Source organism: Talpa occidentalis, unplaced genomic scaffold, assembly GCF_014898055.3.
Source record: "Talpa occidentalis isolate TD23 unplaced genomic scaffold, MPIMG_talOcc4v2.1 talOcc4.11, whole genome shotgun sequence".
NCBI classification, from domain to species: Eukaryota; Metazoa; Chordata; class Mammalia; order Eulipotyphla; family Talpidae; genus Talpa; species Talpa occidentalis.
In genome coordinates, this window is record NW_023601104.1 from 75,485,555 (window position 1) to 75,504,903 (window position 19,349).

At 38.0% G+C, this 19,349-nt stretch overlaps 1 protein-coding gene across 7 annotated transcripts in view; it reads left to right on the plus strand.

Moving 5' to 3' along the window:
• EXD2 (exonuclease 3'-5' domain containing 2) overlaps window positions 1–19,349 on the plus strand; it is a 63,478-nt gene that overhangs the window by 33,259 nt on the left and 10,870 nt on the right. For all 7 annotated transcript variants that reach the window (XM_037503565.2, XM_037503562.2, XM_037503564.2 and 4 more), the window contains 3 exons: window positions 478–854; window positions 7,593–7,849; window positions 12,998–13,124. In XM_037503565.2, coding sequence (XP_037359462.1) covers window positions 525–854; window positions 7,593–7,849; window positions 12,998–13,124 — 714 coding nt within the window. In that variant the 5' untranslated portion in view covers window positions 478–524. The remainder of the gene's footprint in view (window positions 1–477; window positions 855–7,592; window positions 7,850–12,997; window positions 13,125–19,349) is intronic.

A 19,349-nucleotide genomic window follows, 5' to 3' on the forward strand; every position in this document is an offset into this window, starting at 1 on the left:
AGCGTTCTGGAGCAACAGAAAACCCATGTTTAATGAATTTGTTTGCTCCAGTCCTTACTACCCACACTTTCCAGAAAAGTAAAATTAGCTACCACCAACTTGACAATGACTAGAATTTTATTGAAAAAGCCGAAGTTTTCATTCCATTTTTAGAGATTGAAGGTTGAAAGTGCAAACCCCCTGAAGGAGATCTGCTAACTAAAATTTACTCACTAATATGTTAGCAAGAGTCTGACTTACTATTTTGATATATATGATTTTATATGAGTAAGGAAGCCCTGGACAGCTGGAGATAGAGCTGGAGTACAGAATGTAGAAAAATGAAAAAAATTATCAGTTTCATGTGGAAATATGTAACCATTTTTAAAGTTTTTGGGCTCATGGATTATAATAAATAGATCACTTTTTAGGGGGGAAACTTGTTTTCATGAAGGTTTATATTCTATGCATAAATACATTTTGTCATTTGTTTTGCAGATTGTGGAGTTAGTGATGTGCTTTCCTAACTAGCAGAAGAATTGAAGATGTTTAGACAGCACTTAGTGGCTTTGACAGTGACCACCCTTCTTGGCGTGGTTGTGGGGGGTTTTGTCCTGTGGAAAGGCATCCAGCGCCGGAGGAGGAGTAAAACAAGCCATGTTACTCAGCAGCAATGGAAAGCGCCAGGCAGGAGAGAGCTGCCCGCTCCAGAAGAGGACCAGCTGCACGCTGGTGCCCCCAGAGCCTCATGGAAACAGAGGATCCTGGAAGCAAAGGTGGTGACTGTGTCTCAGGAGGCAGAGTGGAATCAAATTGAGCCCTTGCTTAGGAGTGAGCTAGAAGATTTTCCAGTACTTGGAATGGACTGTGAATGGGTAAGTTATAACACAGAAATTTAAAAGAAAAATCTTTTCTGTTTTTCCAAGTAGACCTTGAAATAGTCAAGTAGAGAATAAAATTAAAGGGGAATTGGCTTGTTCTCAACTTGCTTATATAAGCAGATTTTAGCAGGAGAAACTGTTTCTTGTCTCAGGATAGGAGAGTACTTACAGTCATGGATTCTGGAGATTAGACCAGTATGAGTTCCATTTTCACTACTTATTTTTCTGTGATCTTAGACCAGCTACTTAATCTTCCTAAGTCTTGGTGACTTGTATGTAAAGATTCAAATAGATAACCCCAATAAAAACTAAAGCACAATTTTAAAAAGATGTATTTATTTATGCATACAAGAGCTGGGGTACAGGTCAGAGCTGTGGGGGTGAGAGGATTCACCAGAGACAGAGTGGGGAGCAGAACAGGCAGACTAACTGAAATACACTGCTGAGGGGAGCAGCTGGAGAGACAGGAGAGGTCTGCTGCACCATGTGGTTCAGCTCCCTGGGGGGTCAGACAAGGGTGGGGTGCAGGGGGGTGCGGGGGAGGTATGGGGAAGATCAAAATGGTGCTGCAGTGGCTGCCAATGGCTTGATAGTGCTGAAACTTAACTCCTTGAGCCACCAGGGAGGCCCCATTTTGACTTTTGATATATATTGAACTCGCAATAGATGCCACATCTTCCTTCTGGTGTGATTACATTTCTCTGCTGCCACGGTAAAACTTGATGAAAAGTCATCCATCCTTTATCTCTGCATTCTTTCATTTCTGTTTCCCTTTCTCTTTCATTCACTTTTGAGTGTTTTTAGTTATTGTTGTTCATGTCCTTGTTCATACAGCCAGCATTTATTTAGGTTTACCAAAATGTTTACCTTTTTCTTTGCTTATCATTCCTCCTATCTCAGACTTTTTGGGGATGTTTCTCCTTAACAGTCATTCTTTAGAAGATTATTACTTGAGGACTCATCGATAATAAACTGTTAATGTTTTGAAAGTCTTTATTTTGCCCTTCATCTTGAAAGGTATTTCCACTGTGTACAGAATTCTAGTTTCAGAATTTATCATCATTTTCAAGATTGTATTCCATTGTCTTCTGACTTTCATCATTGTTCCTGTTCAAGATAACTGTCAGTTTAAGTGTTGCTTCTTTGTAGGTAATCTAATATTTTGTAATAACTTTTACTTTTAATATCTTCTTTCTGACTTTGTGATTCTAAAGATTCACTGTGATGAAGTTAGAGTTTGTTTTCTACTGTATTTCCACTTTCAGTATCAGCAAGAGATCTGGATATGAGAATTAGTATCTTTTACCAGTTTTTTTTTTTGTTTTGTTTTGTTTTTTGTTTTAATTTATTTATACAAACACTGGGTACAGTCAGAAGCGCGGGAGGATGAGAGAATTCACCAGAGCCAGAGCGGGGAGCAGAGCAGGCAGAAGGACCGAAGTACACTGCTGAGGGGAGCAGCGGGCGGCAGGCGAGGTCTGCGCGCCATGTGGGACCCTCCTCTGGTGGCCGGGGAGCAGCCGGGGATCAAACCGGTGCTGCAGAGGCTGCGGGTGGCTTTGCAACCCAGCGTTCAACCGCTGTGCTACCGGGGAGGCCCTCTTTTACCAGTTTTTAAGTTCTTTTTGAAGATTACCTTACCCTAGTCTCCTTTTCTTCCTCCTCTAACTCCTCCGTTGCTCCCCTACCTCCTTTCTTGCTGGAATTCCATCGCTATATTCTTGATTTTTTATGCTATTCTATGTGTCTGATAGTGTCTTTTATATTTAACACATATTAGTCTCTCTGGATTCATTCTGTATAATTTCTTCAGGTCTCTTTTATACTTTTTTTTCCTTTAGTTTTATCCAATCTGTTATTAAACTTGTTTTTTGAGTATTTTTTAAACCTAGTTCCAGAAACAAAATAAATAGCCAAATGAACAGCAGAGAAACTAGAAACTAGGTCAAGAAACAGGAGACTGCTAGTGCTCAGATGCGCCCCTTGTGTCGCCTTACATTTTCCTCTCCTAAGGTTATCATTATCCTGATTTCATGACACTCACTTTCTTGTTTTTCTTTATACTCTTACTACTTAAATATGCATACCTAAGCACCATAATTTAGCTTTGCCTGTTTGCTTGAGGTCTACTCCCTTTTCTTACTATTAACTTCTCCCTTCCCATTAGGAAGTATCAACAGTGCTCTCTCTAAAGTAGAGTTTACATTCTCTGCATTTCCTTTACTTCCTCCCTAGTGCAAATAGGGAATATTCAGCATCTCTCATTTAGACCTTTGCAATTTCTCTTGACCCTCTTCCTTGCTTGGATTCTTGTGTATCTGCAATTCCTTCTCTATACATTAATTAAAGTGATCTTTTAAAAATGCAAATCAGATCATGTCAGTACTCTACTTAAAATCTTTCTACTGCTTTAAATAAAATTCAGATGTCTTAGTTACCTACATGTTCTTAAGGACTCACATGCTTTGGACTTTCTTCACCTAGCTGATTCTGTCTCCTTCTGTAGTCTTCCCATCCTTCTTTTATTAACATCCAACCACATTGGGCCTTTATTCTGTCACTTGACTAGGGCAAGCTCGTTCCTGTCTCAACGCCATGGCCCAAATTTAATTGATATGTTAACTCCAGAGTAGGGATGCACATTAGTTAACCTATTTCAGCCCCGATGAAACCAAATCATTTTTTATTCTCTGCTGCCTGCGTGGGGTCAGTTGAGGAGTCATGGACCTTGGCATCAAGTTTTATTAGTTATGGACTTTTAAGAATCCTGAAACTAAATGGATTGTCCACTAGTCCTTAGGGAGGAAGGAAGATTTCTAAACCTATGCTCTCTAAGTAAATCCCTGAAATACAGAAAAAAAAGGTGTTAGAAATTTTGTCTATCAATTTTTTTTTTATTTTGTAAGCATATACTTAACTTTATAATCTAGCTAGACTTGGAAGAGGATAAAAAAAAAACCATAGACCCCAAAGAACTGTAGAGAGATCATAAAGATTATAAAATGTTTCAGGCAAATGAGGTTGAAAGGTTCCTTTCTTGAGATACAGAAGGAATATTCTGGTGGCTAAGATAAAACACAAATCAAATTTATTAGATTTGTTCACAGACAGCAATGGTGATCTTCTTGCTCATCTTGCCATTCTGGGACCCAAAGAGCTCCATGGCTTCCACAGTATTCATGCTACCCTACACTTTGGACAGACCACATACTTTCCATCCAACCATTCTGTCTTGGCAGTGTAGATGAAAAACTAGGAACCATTTGTGTTGGGCCCAGAATTTATCATAGGCAAGATACTGGGACCTTTATTCCCTAGGATGAAATTCTCATCATCAGATTTTTCCCCACAGGTGCACCTGTCACTTATGCTAGTATGGCATGTGAAGTCATCACCCAACACAAATTCTGTCATAATTTGTGAAAGCAAGAACTTTTATTTTTTAATTTTTTTAAAAGATTTATTTATTCATACAAGAGCCAGGGTACAGGCCAGAGGTGCAAGAAGGTAAGAGAATTCACTAGAGACAGAGCAGGGAGCAGAACAGGTAGACCGACAAAGACACTGCTGAGGGGAGCAGCAGGCGAGGTAGGAGAGGTCGGCCCTGCTATGTGGGTATCTCCCTGGCTGGCCGGGAATCGAACCCACGCTGCAGAGGTTGTGGCCAGCTTCATAGCGCTGCGCTCAATCCGCTGTGCCACCGGGGAGGCCCGAAAGCAGGAACTTTTATAACAAAATGCCCTCTCCCCAGTGCTCAGAGCACAGACCTTTTCTGCTGTCTTGGAACACTAGAAACAGCTCAGACGAGACCTGGCCCACGGACCCACCTTTGGCAGCAGTGTTGAAGAATGCAAGGGGTTGACTTGACTGTGCTATGCTAGCGATCTGGCAGAGGCTGCATCTGCTTGACTGTAATGATTGTGGCACCATTCATTAGAAATGTTTACTTTCGTGTATATTTAATTATGTGTATAACAAAGTTTAGTCTACATGTATATAGTTATAAATACATATGTATATAATATATGACTCTTTATATGAATTAACTAATCAAGAAAAATCAGAATTTACTGGATTAAATATTAATGAAATTTAAATGGTTCATTTTTTTCTTTATTAAATAAAACATTGGAAAGCCAAGGGTTTCATAGTTTACTATGAGTAATAAGTGATAATTAAGACCAAAAAATTATTAGAAAGCAAAAGGGGAATATATGAGAAGTAAAGACTAGATAATCTTATTCTTTAAGCCAAATTGACTCTGCTAGAATAGTTATGCTTCCAGATCTATATCCAGTATAAATCATAAACATTTGGATTCCTAGTGGGGAAGCTGTCATTATAATACATTTGAATCTTAAGCACAATTCACTAACAGTATTAAAATGACAACTTATATATCTGCCTATGTATTTAATGTATTTTAGTCAGCAACCTGACTAAAAGATGTGCAAAGATCTAGCCTTAGGAATTTGCAGTGAGTCTTATGTCAAATTAGCAGTACTATGTGTTAGTAGAGATTTATAGCTTCTTCTTGGACATATTTGGCATTATAGAGGTAGGAAATTACTCATCTTGATTTGACCTCATCTTGATTAAATGTTATAGACTAGGCACCCAAGTCAAAGGTCTATTTCATCTTGGCTGAGCCCCAAGAAATAGACACGTTAGAGGTGACACTGACATGCTTTCATTTGAGGATATGGAAATAGCATTGATAAAGTAGTGCCTGAGAAGGGAAATCAAATCCTAAGGCTTTTGTGAGTTGAAACTTGATTTAGCATTGATACAGAAGTTGAAGGTAAAGCCCCTCCCAAATTTTGGTTTTCAATAGGTATTCTTTATGATCTTGACTATTTCCTATTTGTGATTTTGGTTACACCAGCTCTGAAATATCTCTCTACTTTGGTATTTACCACTTAATTCCTGTGGTGTGAGCGTATGTGCATGATACTCCTATGTGGTGGTAATCCTTAAGATAGGTTTCATCCCTTACATAATTTTGCATACACAGCGGCACCTGGTCAAAGATCTAGCACACTGATAATGTGACAGAGAACCCAACTGCCTAGATCTGGGTTCCCCATTGTTAGTTAACATTTGGGGCAGTGAGGAACTATCCTGGACATTGTAGGATGTTTAGCAGCCTCTGGTCTGTACCTACTAGATACCAGGGTATACTACGCACCTTCAAGTTGTGACAGCCAGAAATTTCTCCAGACATTGCCAAATGTTCCATGGAATGGAGGGGTGAGGGAAGGTGGAGGGAGAACAAAATTTATCTTGGTTGAGAATTATTTTTCTTGAGAGTGGGAGATTTAGGTTCTAGATCTGACTTTGCCATTATCTCTCATTATTTAAGCAAACTACTTCACCAATAGGCCTTAATGTTTTCTCTTCTGAAAAGTGAGAAGGATTGCATTTATTGAATAACCTTTGTCCCATGAACAGCTTTAGGGAATCTTTAATTAATATGAATTTTTTTTAAGATTTATTTATTTATGCATACAAGAGCTGGGGTACAGGCCAGAGATGTGGGGGGGGGGTGAGAGGACTCACCAGAGACAGAGTGGGGAACAGAACAGGCAGACTGACTGAAATACACTGAGGGGAGCAGTGGGCGAGACAGGAGAGGTCTGCTTCACCATGTGATTTCTCCCTGGGCGGCCGGGGATCGAACTCGTGCTGCAGAGGCTGCAGATTGCCTCACAGTGCAGTGCTTAACCCCTTGTGCCACCAGGGAGATCTAATTAATGTGAATTTTGTATATAAATTTTTCTGGGATAACTTCCTTAACTTTAAGCATTTTCTCCAAGTTACCTATGACCTCAAAATTTAAGAACTAGATCATTTAATATATAGTTATTTTCATTTCTTAAGGATCTTAACTTATGATCAATGTACATTTTTCTTTTATGAACAATATTTATGACCATAAAATGCTAAGAAAGTACTTTGTACTGCTAGGATTTGTTATATTAGTAGGTAACATTTATAGCACTGTTATTTCTTAACTCTCAAAAAATTGGATCTTGAGAAAGTGAGGATATGATAAATGAGTTAGTTACTAGCATGTTCATTTGGGAATCTAGATAGTGAAAAGTGTATGTTTATCATTGGCACTCAGATCCTGACTCTTTCTTGCCACCTTAGCCTTTTAAAAGAGTATACTTAATTTGACTCTGCTAATGTATGTCCCAAAGATCCATAGTGTCTGCTGGACCCTGTTTATGAACTGTTTATTTCAGATCCTGGAATTTGGCCCTTTGTTGGGCTGCTGCTTCACAGTTTGCATTGCATTTGTTATCATAGGCTTATCCTTAGATATGAATCAAAAACTGGTCAATTGCTCTCTTTAGAAGTTAAGAATGTGCCTCTTATACCTTTTTTTTTTTAAGATTTTTATTTATTTATACAAGAACCGGAGTACAGGCCAGATGCGTGGGAGGGTGAGAGGATTCGCCAGCGACAGCAGGGAACAGTACAGTCAGACTGAGGAAATACACTGCTGAGGGGAGCAGCGGGCGTGACAGGAGAGGTCTGCTGCTCCATGTGGGATTTTCGCTGGCCGGCCGGTATCAAACCGGCGCTGTAGAGGCTGCGGACAGCTTCACAGGGCTGCACCCAACCACCTGTGCCACCAGGGGAGGCCCCATACCTTTTTACTACAGTTTCATGGTGCACTTGGTGCTATGCTTGTGGATGAACCATGGCCTTGTTTTTCTGTTGCAGGTGAATTTGGAAGGCAAAGCCAGTCCTCTGTCACTCCTACAAGTAGCTTCTCCAAGTGGCTTCTGTGTCTTGGTTCGCTTGCCCAAGCTGACCTGCGGAGGAAAAACACTACCAAAAACATTATTGGACATTTTGGCAGATGGCACTGTTTTAAAAGTTGGAGTAGGATGTTCAGAAGATGCCAGCAAGCTTCTGCAGGATTATGGCCTCGTTGTTAGGGGATACCTGGACCTTCGTTATTTAGCCATGAGGCAGAGGTATGTTTTCTGTGAATGCTAGGCTTCCTGTAGCTGTGAGGCAAATATTTTAGTGAGATTTGTAGATTGATGAAAATCAGTAATGAACCATCTAAAATCCTATAGAATCCTGAAGATTTTAATATGCATATTGAATTTGTGAGAAAGTATTCCAATTTCTGAGAAAACTAGTTACTTTAAATTGGTCTTTCTAGATGAAACTTGAGTAAGGTGTGTCTCTCAGGTAAGGGTTGTAAAATGATGGGCGCTGCTGACTAAATTAGGGCCACAAGTGTTTCAGGGGATTTGTTTTCTTCCCCATATGATGTTTTAGGGAAATCTTAGTTTAAATACATCAGATTAATTGTAACAGTCTGTATTCTTGTAATACCTAAAATTAAAATTTAAGAAAAAGAAAACAAATCTGTATTTCTAGCTTCTCTTAAAAAAATTAGACAATCTAGTTAGCTACAGTTAAACAAATTGAATTAATAAGTATGCTCTAAAGATGAGTCTCTCGCTACCCAGCCAGTTGTTGTCCTCTGGATGAGCAGGCTTATTAATTCAATTAGTCAGAGTCCACACCACTCCCATTGCAACCCACACTCATTCTGATAAGCATTTGAGTTTGTATACCCTGCTTTAGGCCAAAAATGATGGTAGACCTAGTCGCTGACTGGGAGGAAGAGAGATTTCCCTTTCCCTTGGAATTCTATTTTATGGAAATTTATTTTAACTTTTTTATGAAATCTAAATTGCCTTCTTAAGTGCATTTTCCTTTTAATAACATGCACTGAAATAGTCTCTTTTCTTGTCCCAAATAACACTGATGTTAAATGTGTAGAAATTTGACAAAGTAAAGAAAGGTGTGATTAAAATCTATGCCTATCATAATTTTTTAGTACAAAATGAAATTTTAGTTAGTAATATTGCTTATATAAATAAAACTTTTATAAGTGAAGTATCATTTTTTTCAAGTAAAACTTTAAAATATTTACTATAAAAAAATTAAAACTCTAGGGCCTCCCTGGTGGCGCAACGGGTTAAGCACCACACTGTGAAGCAATCCGCAGCCTCTGCAGCACAAGTTCTATCCCTGGCCAGCCAGGGAGAAACCCACATGGCGAGGCAGACCTCTCCTGTCTCGCCCGCTGTTCCCTCGGCAGTGTATTTCAGTCAATCTGCCTGTTCTCTTCCCCACTCTGTCTCTGGTGGATCCTCTCACCCCCCGCATCTCTGGCTTGTACCCCAGCCCCTGTATGCATAAATAAATAAATTAAAAAAAAATTAAAACTCTAGGAAAGTATGTGGAGTATAACAGCAAATGACACCTTTCCCAGACTTACCTTCCCCATTATTCTGTGCTGTTAGAGGTGTCATATGTAGTGTTGAAGGTGACTCTGCAGCAGACAGTCTGGGTGGGAGTTCCAGTGCTGCCTCCTACCAGCTATGAGAATGTCTGAAGTTACTGAACCTCACTATTCCTTAATTCCTTCCTCTGTAAAGTGAAGACAATTGTGTTCCCATGTCATAAGATGGTGTGAGAATTAAATGGGTTAAAATATGTTAAAAAATTATTAATGATGTTTGACATATATTTAGAAAGTGCTGTGTAAATTTTAACAATTAACATCATCATCTTAACTACTACCATTAGCACCATCATCATCTGATTAGTTTTCCTTACAGATCTCTTACTCTGCAGTTACAGTCCTCTCTATGAGTATATACAAATGAGAGGTGAACCAAATTTGTTTGGCTAAATGCAGAGTCTCCAAGTGTCAATATAAAATTTGGCCAAAGCTGAATATTACTGTAAACTTCTCTAGGAATAAGAGTGAAGGGTTATAAGGCCTTTATTTTTTAACAAAATTTTATTAAAATTTTAATAATAACTTATTATTATACACTTTAGTACTAAAATTACATTTTGGACATTATGCTACAAGAAATTTGATATTATAATACAAGAATTATACTTAGCATTATGAGCTATCGGTTTCTTCTGACATTAGCTATATGTAGTTGTTACTGGCAGTTGCCTTTGGATAAGAGCACTTTTGGAGGGGGTAATGCTGTGTTCTTCTCGTCTTACTCTATATTTTTTATTGTATGTTAACTGAAAGTGATTTTATTTTTGAGATTGTTGTACATGGTCTGGTCTAGGAATTTCTCTTTGTGAAACTTTGAAGTGGTAAAGGTAGCATTTTGTCTTTAATTCATCCCCAGGAAGTATGAAGCCTTCCCAAATAATAACATTAAGAGAATGACCTAAATGGAATAAAATAACTAAAGTTAAGTGCTACCCTTCATTGCTGATAGTTATTTTTTTCAAGAATTATGAAAAATTACATAATTGGAAAGTTACATAGCTGTTAAAAAGTGTGAAATAAGTACTTAGTGTCAATGGAAGAAGTCGGTGATACATTAACTGAAAAGCAAGTTGCATAATAAAAAGCAAAATAAAAGTTATGGATGCTTTGGAAGTGGGCATGAGTGGTGACAAAGATCTGAAGAGGTGTGACTCTATGCCCCTAAATCATATGCAGTGTGGTAAGCCAGTGCCACCTCAGTAAAAACAAACTAGATCACTGCCTAACATATCTGGGCACTGGAAGTATAGGGTGAACCGAAAATGGCCCAAGTTACTCTCTCCAGTGTAATCTCTCTAAAGTGTGATCCTCAGAGCCTGTGTCAGAGCCCCCTAATCTGCTTATTAAAATGCAGATTCCAAGGCCATACCCCAGGCTTATCTTCAAAGTAAGTACAATTTCTAGGAGATTGTACTCTTAAAAGTATCCCACTGACTCTTGTACAACAAAAGATTGTGAAGCTTTAATCTAATAGGTAAGATAGGGATGTAAGCAGATTATTTCTATCCAAAATATACTTGGAGAAAAAAATTAAGGTTGCATGATTTCTGGGGGGGAAAAAAACAAATATCAAGAAACTATATTTATTCTTCCATCTAACCTTCTGTTTATTTATACATAGAAAAGTTCTAGAGGGAGCCAGAACATATTCTTATCAGTCATTTTTATTGAGGAATAGGTAGGACTGTGAGAAAGAAGACTTTTACTACTATGCTTCCTTGTCTGGCTTCTTAATAATAAGCATTCATTACCTTTTATTTTTTTAGATATAAGTGACATATAACATTATATTAGTCTTAGGTGTACAACATAGTGATTTTATAACTATCAATCTATCTGTAGATATGTATTGCAAAATTATTTTCACAGTAAATTTAATTAACATCCATTCCATTTTTATAAATTTTAATAAAGCAATTTTTATGTTTCCCTCAAATCCTTAATTTCCACTAATTGAACCAACATTTTTTTTAATTTAGCAGCATTTGTAATTGGTAGATCAAAAATGATGAATTTCAGCGTTAGTAAATCTTGTTCATATAACTCCTGAAAGAGCCACAGCAAGAGAAGATTGAAAAGGATGTAACACTGGGCCTCCCCGGTGGCGCAGCGGTTGAGCGCTGGGTTGCGAAGCTGCCCGCAGCCTCTGCGGCGCCAGTTCGATCCCCGGCTGCTCCCGGCCACCGGAGGAGGGTCCCACATGGCGCGCAGACCTCTCCTGCCGCCCGCTGCTCCCCTCAGCAGTGTACTTCGGTCCTTCTGCCTGCTCTGCTCCCCGCTCTGGCTCTGGTGAGTTCTCTCACCCTCCCGCGCTCTGACTGTACCCAGTGCATGTATAAACAAAACAAACAAACAAACAAATAAATAAATAAAACATGCCTCTATATAAAAAAAAAAAAAAAAAATTAAAAAAAAAAAAAAGAAAAGGATGTAACACAAAGTCCCTTCTCCTTTTTCCTTCCTTCTTTCCATTACTTCTCATACTAGCAAAATCCTTTTAGGAAAAAAAAATTAACTTACAGTTGTGGAGTTGCAAAACCAACTGCTCTGTGTTTATTTTTTTATTTTATAAATTTTTTACATAATTGAACCAAGATTTTATGTATTTTATCTAAGTATATTTGGATCTGTGTTTACTTTTTTTTAATCAGTGCTACCTTTTGGGGGTGGTGGAATCCACCAATGTACAGCTTGTTTTTGTAAGGAAAGACCTCCTTTTCTTCATCATCATAATGATTCTATTTTCTGCAGTACCTGAGGAAATCCTGCATGTTGTAACACTGGCATGAACCTCCACCTGCAAGCGTCCCAGTTTAAAACTTTCGTCTCTCACTTGGCATCCAAGAAGTCAACTCCAATTTTGTAGATCGATTCTTAATTTCACATATATCTCTTGGTTGAAGTCTCTAGTCCTCGGACAAATTCATTTTTTTCACCAACCTGCAGCTATTTTAATCAGAAAGTGAAGAGCAGAAAAAATAGGGTATTGTTTGGTTTTATTACGTCTTCACCCATGAATGAAAATAGTCTTATCTTTTTACAAATTTGAAGAGTAATACATGAATATTAACCAATTCAAATATAGAAAGATATAAAGATCTGTAACCTCCCCAAATCCTACAGAGATAGCATCATGAAAATTTGATCAATATATTTCTAGTTATCTCTGTGTTTCCTCTCTCTATACACCTAGAATCACATACATACATTTGTTATGTAGTATATATATTTAACAAAAAGGGATCATATTATATGATTTCTTTCACAATCTCTCTTTACTTAATATGTCAAGGGCATAATGTCATCTCAGTATAGATCCACATTCTTATTTTAAATGAATGTTTAACCATTTTTCTATTGCTGGGCATTTAGGTTGTTTCCAATTCTTTGTTACTATAAATAGTACTGCACTAAAATACTGAAATTTTATGTATATTTATCCTTAGGATAAATTCCTTAAAGTAAAATTGCTGATTTAGAGAATTTTCATATTCAAAAATCTTGATAACTATTATTTAACTGTTTTTTTTTCTTTTTCTCTTAAACCTTTTCATAAAGTTTGTAAAAAAGGTTCATGAATTTTGTATTAGACTGATTCTTCAAGCTTATTCTTCCCAATATTAGATATAGTTTTTTATATGTGAAATCTGATAGATATGAAAATTGTATATAATTTGTATTTGATTTGATTTCTAATGAGATCTGTCATATTTTCATTAGCCATTTATGTCTTTTTGATTTTTCTATCATTTTCTTTTGTCCATTTTTAATATGTGATTTTATTTACTTCTTATAGAAACAATTTGCTCTGTAATGGACTTAGCCTGAAATCACTTGCTGAGACTGTTTTGAACTTTCCCCTTGACAAGTCCCTTCTACTTCGTTGCAGCAACTGGGATGCTGAGAATCTTACTGATGGCCAGGTACTTCTTGTCAGAGTAGTTGAAGAATGGAAGAGTCAATTGCTTGTGAAGTATAATTGTTTTGAAAACTCTAGTCCTCAAACATGAGATATGTATAAGTATTGGGTGACAATGCCTTAAAACAGACTCATTGTTTGATTAACTACTCAGTCTATAATAATGTAGATACCATTCAAATAAAAGGGTAAAAGCTGGAAGGAATTATGCTCAGTGAAATAAACCAGAAGGAAAAAGAAAAATATCGAATGGTTTCACTTTTAGCAGGAATATAGAGAAACCAAATAAGACATCAGTGTAAAAAAAAGTAATAACAGTATAAAACACAACAAAGCAAAAACAGACAATTATAAAGCAGAGACATACTGCAAGGGAGGAGGCAGGAGAGGGGTCAGAGGGAGGACAGGGGACTGAGGTGATGGTGCACGGGTGCATTGGTGAAGGAAATTCTATGGGGACTATACTTGAGGGGGTGGGGGGAAGCAAATATTGTTTAAAAATGAACAATGATGTAAAAAATAAAAAAATTTAAAATTTATAATAAAAAATAAATAAAAGGGTAAGAGACCCTGTTCCAATTTTTTTGAGCATATACGATATGTTAGATATTTCAGAAAATGTGATTTTTTAATCATGAATACAGATGCATAATTTAAAACAAACGTGTTTAGGGCCTCCCTGGTGGCACAGAGGGTTCAGACGCAGCACTATGAAGCTATCTATAGCCACTACAGCATGAGTTCAATCCCCAGCCAGAGAGGAGACCCACATGGTGCGGCAGACCTCTCCTTCTGGCCCGCTGCTCTCTTCAGCAGTGTGTTTCAGTCAATCTGCCTGTTCTGTTCCTCACTGTCTCTGGTGAATCTTCTCACCACTCCCTCACCTCTGGTGTGTACCCCAGTTCTTGTGTGCATAAATAAATAAATCTTAAAAAAAAAAACAACCAAAGTGTTACAGAACTTTTAAGAAATAGTAAGTAGTTCCCTGCCTTACTTCCCATCTACTTCTAATTGTTCTTTCTTCTCAGAGGAAACCAATTTCATTTCTTTCTGGTAATTATCATTATATTTTTATTACATGCATATATTATTCTCTTATTTTGCTTATTATCTTCTGACTTCTTTCTGTGGAAAACATGATTTAATATTCTTTTATGTATTTATTTATTTATTTATTTTTATACAAGCACTGGGTACAGTCAGAAGCGCGGGAGGGTGAGAGAATTCACCAGAGCCAGAGCAGGGAGTAGAGCAGGCAGAAGGACCCAAGTACACTGCTGAGGGGAGCAGCGGGCGGCAGGAGAGGTCTGCGCGCCATGCGGGCCCCTCCTCCGGTGGCTGGGGAGCAGCTGGGGATCGAACCGGCCCTGCAGAGGCTGCAGGCAGCTTCGCAACCCAGCGCTCAACCGCTCCGCCACCAGGGAGGCCCGATTTAATGTTCTTAAAGTTCTTCTACACTTGAAACAAATACTTATTTCCCTCTTATTCTTGCCAATATAGGTAAATTGTCATATTTATCAGATTAACATCTACTATTAACGTTGATATTATTTATAGCTAAGCCATGTGATAAACTGCATTTTTTTTGGTCTTATACAAATTTTTGTTTTCGCAGGAGTGATACTCGTGTTTTCATTTCTTAGTTTTCTACATGTCAACTGTTTTCAAACCCATACTCTACTATTGGCCTCCTGTCAGCTCATTCTGACACATCAGGCAACCTGTTTGTTTGGTTTTCCTTTGGAGATGTCCCTTCCCTGTCATCCACCTCTTTCGGGACTGATTTCTCTCTAGCTCTGCTGCCCACCTTTCTTCCTGGATTTTTAATTACCATCATCCTGGGAATTCCTTTCACATCTCCTCTATAGTAGATCCTCTGTTTTCTAATTCATTGTCTTTTTCCTTTCTTGTCTCATAATAACTTCATGAGAAAGGGACTTTAATATATGACACCCGGTTGTTTGAAAAGATGTTGGATTCCTTCTCTACTAACTGATAGTTTGGCTGATTGTAGCATTTTAGAAATCATTTGCCTTTAGAGCTTTAAAGGCAATGCTCATTGTCTTATAGCTTCCAATGTTGGTGTTCAATATGACTTGATTTTCTTTCTAGAATATCTTCTCTTTATTCTTAGTTTTTGAAAATTCATGTAGATATACATGGGCAATTGTGTGGGCAATTTTTTCGTTACAGTTTTAGAATTTACTCAACTTAATCTGGACGCTCACGTCTTTCAGGTCATGGAATTATTTTCACAATATTTCTTTGAAAACTTCTCTTGCTTTTGTTACTACAACTCATGTTATTAGCATGTTAGGATCCCTGAATTGAACTTCTTACTATCTTAGAAAAATATTTTCTCCCTGATTTCTCATATCTGTAACCTATGGAGAAATTATCTTCCAATATTTGTATTGAATTTTATTTATTTATTTTTTTAATAGAGGCATGTTATTTATTTATTTGTTTGTTTATACATGCACTGGGTACAGTCAGAAGCGCGGGAGGGTGAGAGAATTCACCAGAGCCAGAGCGGGGTGCAGAGCAGGCAGAAGGACCAAAGTACACTGCTGAGGGGAGCAGCGGGCGGCAGGAGAGGTCTGCGCACCATGTGGGACCCTCCTCCAGTGGCCAGGGAGCAGCCGGGGATCGAACCTGCGCCGCAGAGGCTGCGGGCAGCCTCGCAACCCAGCACTCAACTGCTGCGCTACTGGGAAGGCCCTGTATTGAATTTTAAATAATTCCTATCATATTTTTTTATTTTATTTTTTTAAGATTTGTTTATTTGTGCATACAAGAGCTGGGGTACAGGCCAGAGATGCGGGGGCGGGGGGTGTGAGAGGATTCACCAGAGACAGAGTGGGGAGCAGAACAGGCAGACTGACTGAAATACACTGCTGAGGGAAGCAGCAGGCAAGACAGGAGAGGTCTGCTTCACCATGTGGGTTGCTCCCTGGCCAGACGGGGATCATGCTGCAGAGGCTGCAGATTGCCTCATAGTGCGGTGCTTAACCCCTTGTGCCACTACGGAGGCCCCCTATCATATTTTTAAGTTATAAGACCTCCTTATGTTTTCTGAATATTCTCTTTAAATTAACTTTTCATTTTTGTGTAATGGATATATCTTCTATTATCTTAGAGTGTTAAAGATTTCTGAAGTTTTCTTCTTCCTGCATTGCCTTTTCCCCTCTGAGTTCCTTATTTTAAATGTTTAATTTGTCCTTTTCTTTTGCATTAAAGATTTTCTCAAATGTGTATATTCTTTACTGTTCATATTAAAGGTATTGAATAAATATATCAACTGATGAATAAATAAAATATGGTATAGGGGCCTCCCCGGTGGCATAGCGGTTGAGCGCTGGGTTGAGAAGCTGCCCGCAGCCTCTGCAGTGCCAGTTCGATCCCCGGCTGCTCCCCAGCCACCGGAGGAGGGTCCCACATGGCGCGCAGACCTCCCCTGCCGCCCGCTGCTCCCCTCAGCAGTGTACTTCGGTCCTTCTGCCTGCTCTGCTCCCCACTATGGCTCTGGTGAATTCTCTCACCCTCCCGCGCTTCTGACTGTACCCAGTGCTTGTATAAATAAATAAATCTTTAAAAAAAAAAAAAACAACAAGAAACAAAACGTAGGCCCCTCTTTTAAATAAAAATAAAAATAAAAATAATATATGCTATAACATGGAGTCTTGAAAATGTTATATTAAATAAAGAAGTCATTCACAAAAGATCACATATTGTGTAATTCCATTTATATGAAATATTCAAAATAGACAAGTCTGTAGAGATAGACAAATTAGTAGTTGCCTAGGGCTGGGAAAACTAGGAGTTGACTGCTTACAGATGTAAAGTTTCATTTTGGGGGTGTTTAAAGTGTTCCAAAATTGGTAGTAATGGTGGTTGCAAAATGACGTAAATATGCTAAAAGTCCTGAATCCTGAAAAATCTGTAAAAGACATTTTGGAACAATATGAGATATTAGAATAGAATTGTGTATTACTGAATTTTGTCATGTTCTTGAATGTGTAATGGTGGTGTGATTATGTAGGAGGGTGTCCTTGTCCTTAGAATATATCCATGCAGGTATTTCTGGATGAATGGCATAATACTACAATTTAACTTTGAAATATATTTTTAAATTAATTTTTTAAAATTTTAACTTTGAGATTACATTTTTATTCCTCTGTATAATCACATGTTCTACTCACCCTCTCCAAACCACCCAGGCCAGTACCCCATCTCCCTCCTCCCCACCGTCACACTTGACTCCTCCTTCCCCTCATCCCCTCTGGTAACCAGTAAATTCTTTCATCAGTGCATGATTTGTTCCTGTTGTATTGTCTGTGTATGTTTTTTGGCTATTTATATTCCACAGATGAGGGAAACCATCTGATATATATTCCACAGATGAGGGAAACCATCTTTCACTTTCTGACTTACTTCACTTAATGTAATCACCTCAAAGTCTATTACTTTTATTCCAAGGGACACTATTTCATCTTTTTATTAATAACTGTGTAGTATTGAAATGTGTTTAGCCAAATAAAATGATGTGTTTATTATAAAGAGAGAAAAGCAGATGTTGACAATTGTGAATGTGAGGTGTCATTACTATTCTTTTAACTTTTCTGTAGGTTAAAAACTGTCAAAATAGTTGGGGAGGAAAAGTTCATTGTTGCCCAATTTGAAACCAAATTTGTGATCCATATTATTGTCAGAATTTAGAATTTCCAAAGATTCTTACTCTTTTTTTATCTGAAGTCATTGCTTTAATTTTAATTATAAACATAATACTTGAGATTTTAGAAAACATTGTTTAAATCTGACATTTTAAAACAGAATCATACAGTATGTGGTCTTTGTGATTGACTTCTGCAGTTACCATGTTTTGTTTTTATTTTTCAAATATTTTTTAAAGATTTGTTTACTTATGCATATAAGAACTGGGGTACAGAGGATTCACCAGAGACAGAGTGGGGAACAGAACAGACAGACTGACTGAAATACACTGCTGAGGGGAGCAGCGGGCGAGACAGGAGAGGTCTGCTCGCCATGTGGGTAGCTCCCGGGCTGGGGATGGAACTTGTGCATCAGTGGCTGCGGATAGCTTCATAGGTTGTGTCTCAACCCCTTGCACCACCAGGGAGGCTCCTGCAGTTACCATGTTTTTGTGGTTCATCCATGTTGTGGCATTTATTAGTACTTAATTTCTTTTTTGATTGCTAAGTGATATTCCATTACATTTCATCAGTTGGTGGAGTTATGAGTTGCTTCCATTTTTTGGCTGCTATGAATAATGTCACTATGAGTATCTGTGTGTCAGTTTTTACGTGGACATATGTTTTCAGTTCTCTTGGATGTATACCTAGAAACTAAATTGCTGAATCATGTAACTTTATGTTTAACTGAGGGACTATTTTCAAAAGTAGCTGCAACATTTTATATTCCAACTAGTATTGCATCAGGGTTCCAATTTTCCATATTCTTACCAATACTTATAATTACCAACACTTATTCTTACCAACACTTATAATTTATATATATTTTACATCATTGTTCATTTTTGTACAATGTTTGCTTTCTCCTCAGGTATAGTCCCCGTAGGGTTCCTACCACCAATTCACCTGTACACCATCGCTGTAGTCCTTTGTGCTCTTCCCTCCCCTGCTTTAATCCCTCTCCCTCCCACTCCCTGACAGAACGTCTCTGATTTATAGTTGCCTGTTAATTTTTTTTATTGTTACTATTTTTTCCCTGATCCCTTATTTTGGTTTCCTATATTCCTCCTATAAGTGAAAACATACAATATTTTTCTTTTTCCTTCTGACTTATTTCACTGAGTATAATCCCTTCCAGCTCCATCCATGTTGCTGCAAATGGTATGAGTTTATCTTTTTTGATTGCTGAGTAGTATTCCATTGTGTAGTATACCACATCTTCTTGATCTAGTCATCTATTTTTGGGCATTTGAGTTGTTTCCAGACCTTACCTATTAAAAGTAGTGCTGCAATAAACATAGGGGTACAGATCTCCTTTTGAATTAGTGATTTTGCATCCTTTGGGTAGAGTCCTAGGAGTGAAATTACTGGGCCATATGGTAGCTCCATTTTTAGTAGTTTGAGGAATCTCCACAGAACTTTCCATAGTGATTGGACCAGTTTGCATTCCCACCAGCAGTGTAGAGGAGTTCTTTTTTCTCCGCATCCTCTCCAACATTTGTTGTTGGTAGTTTTTT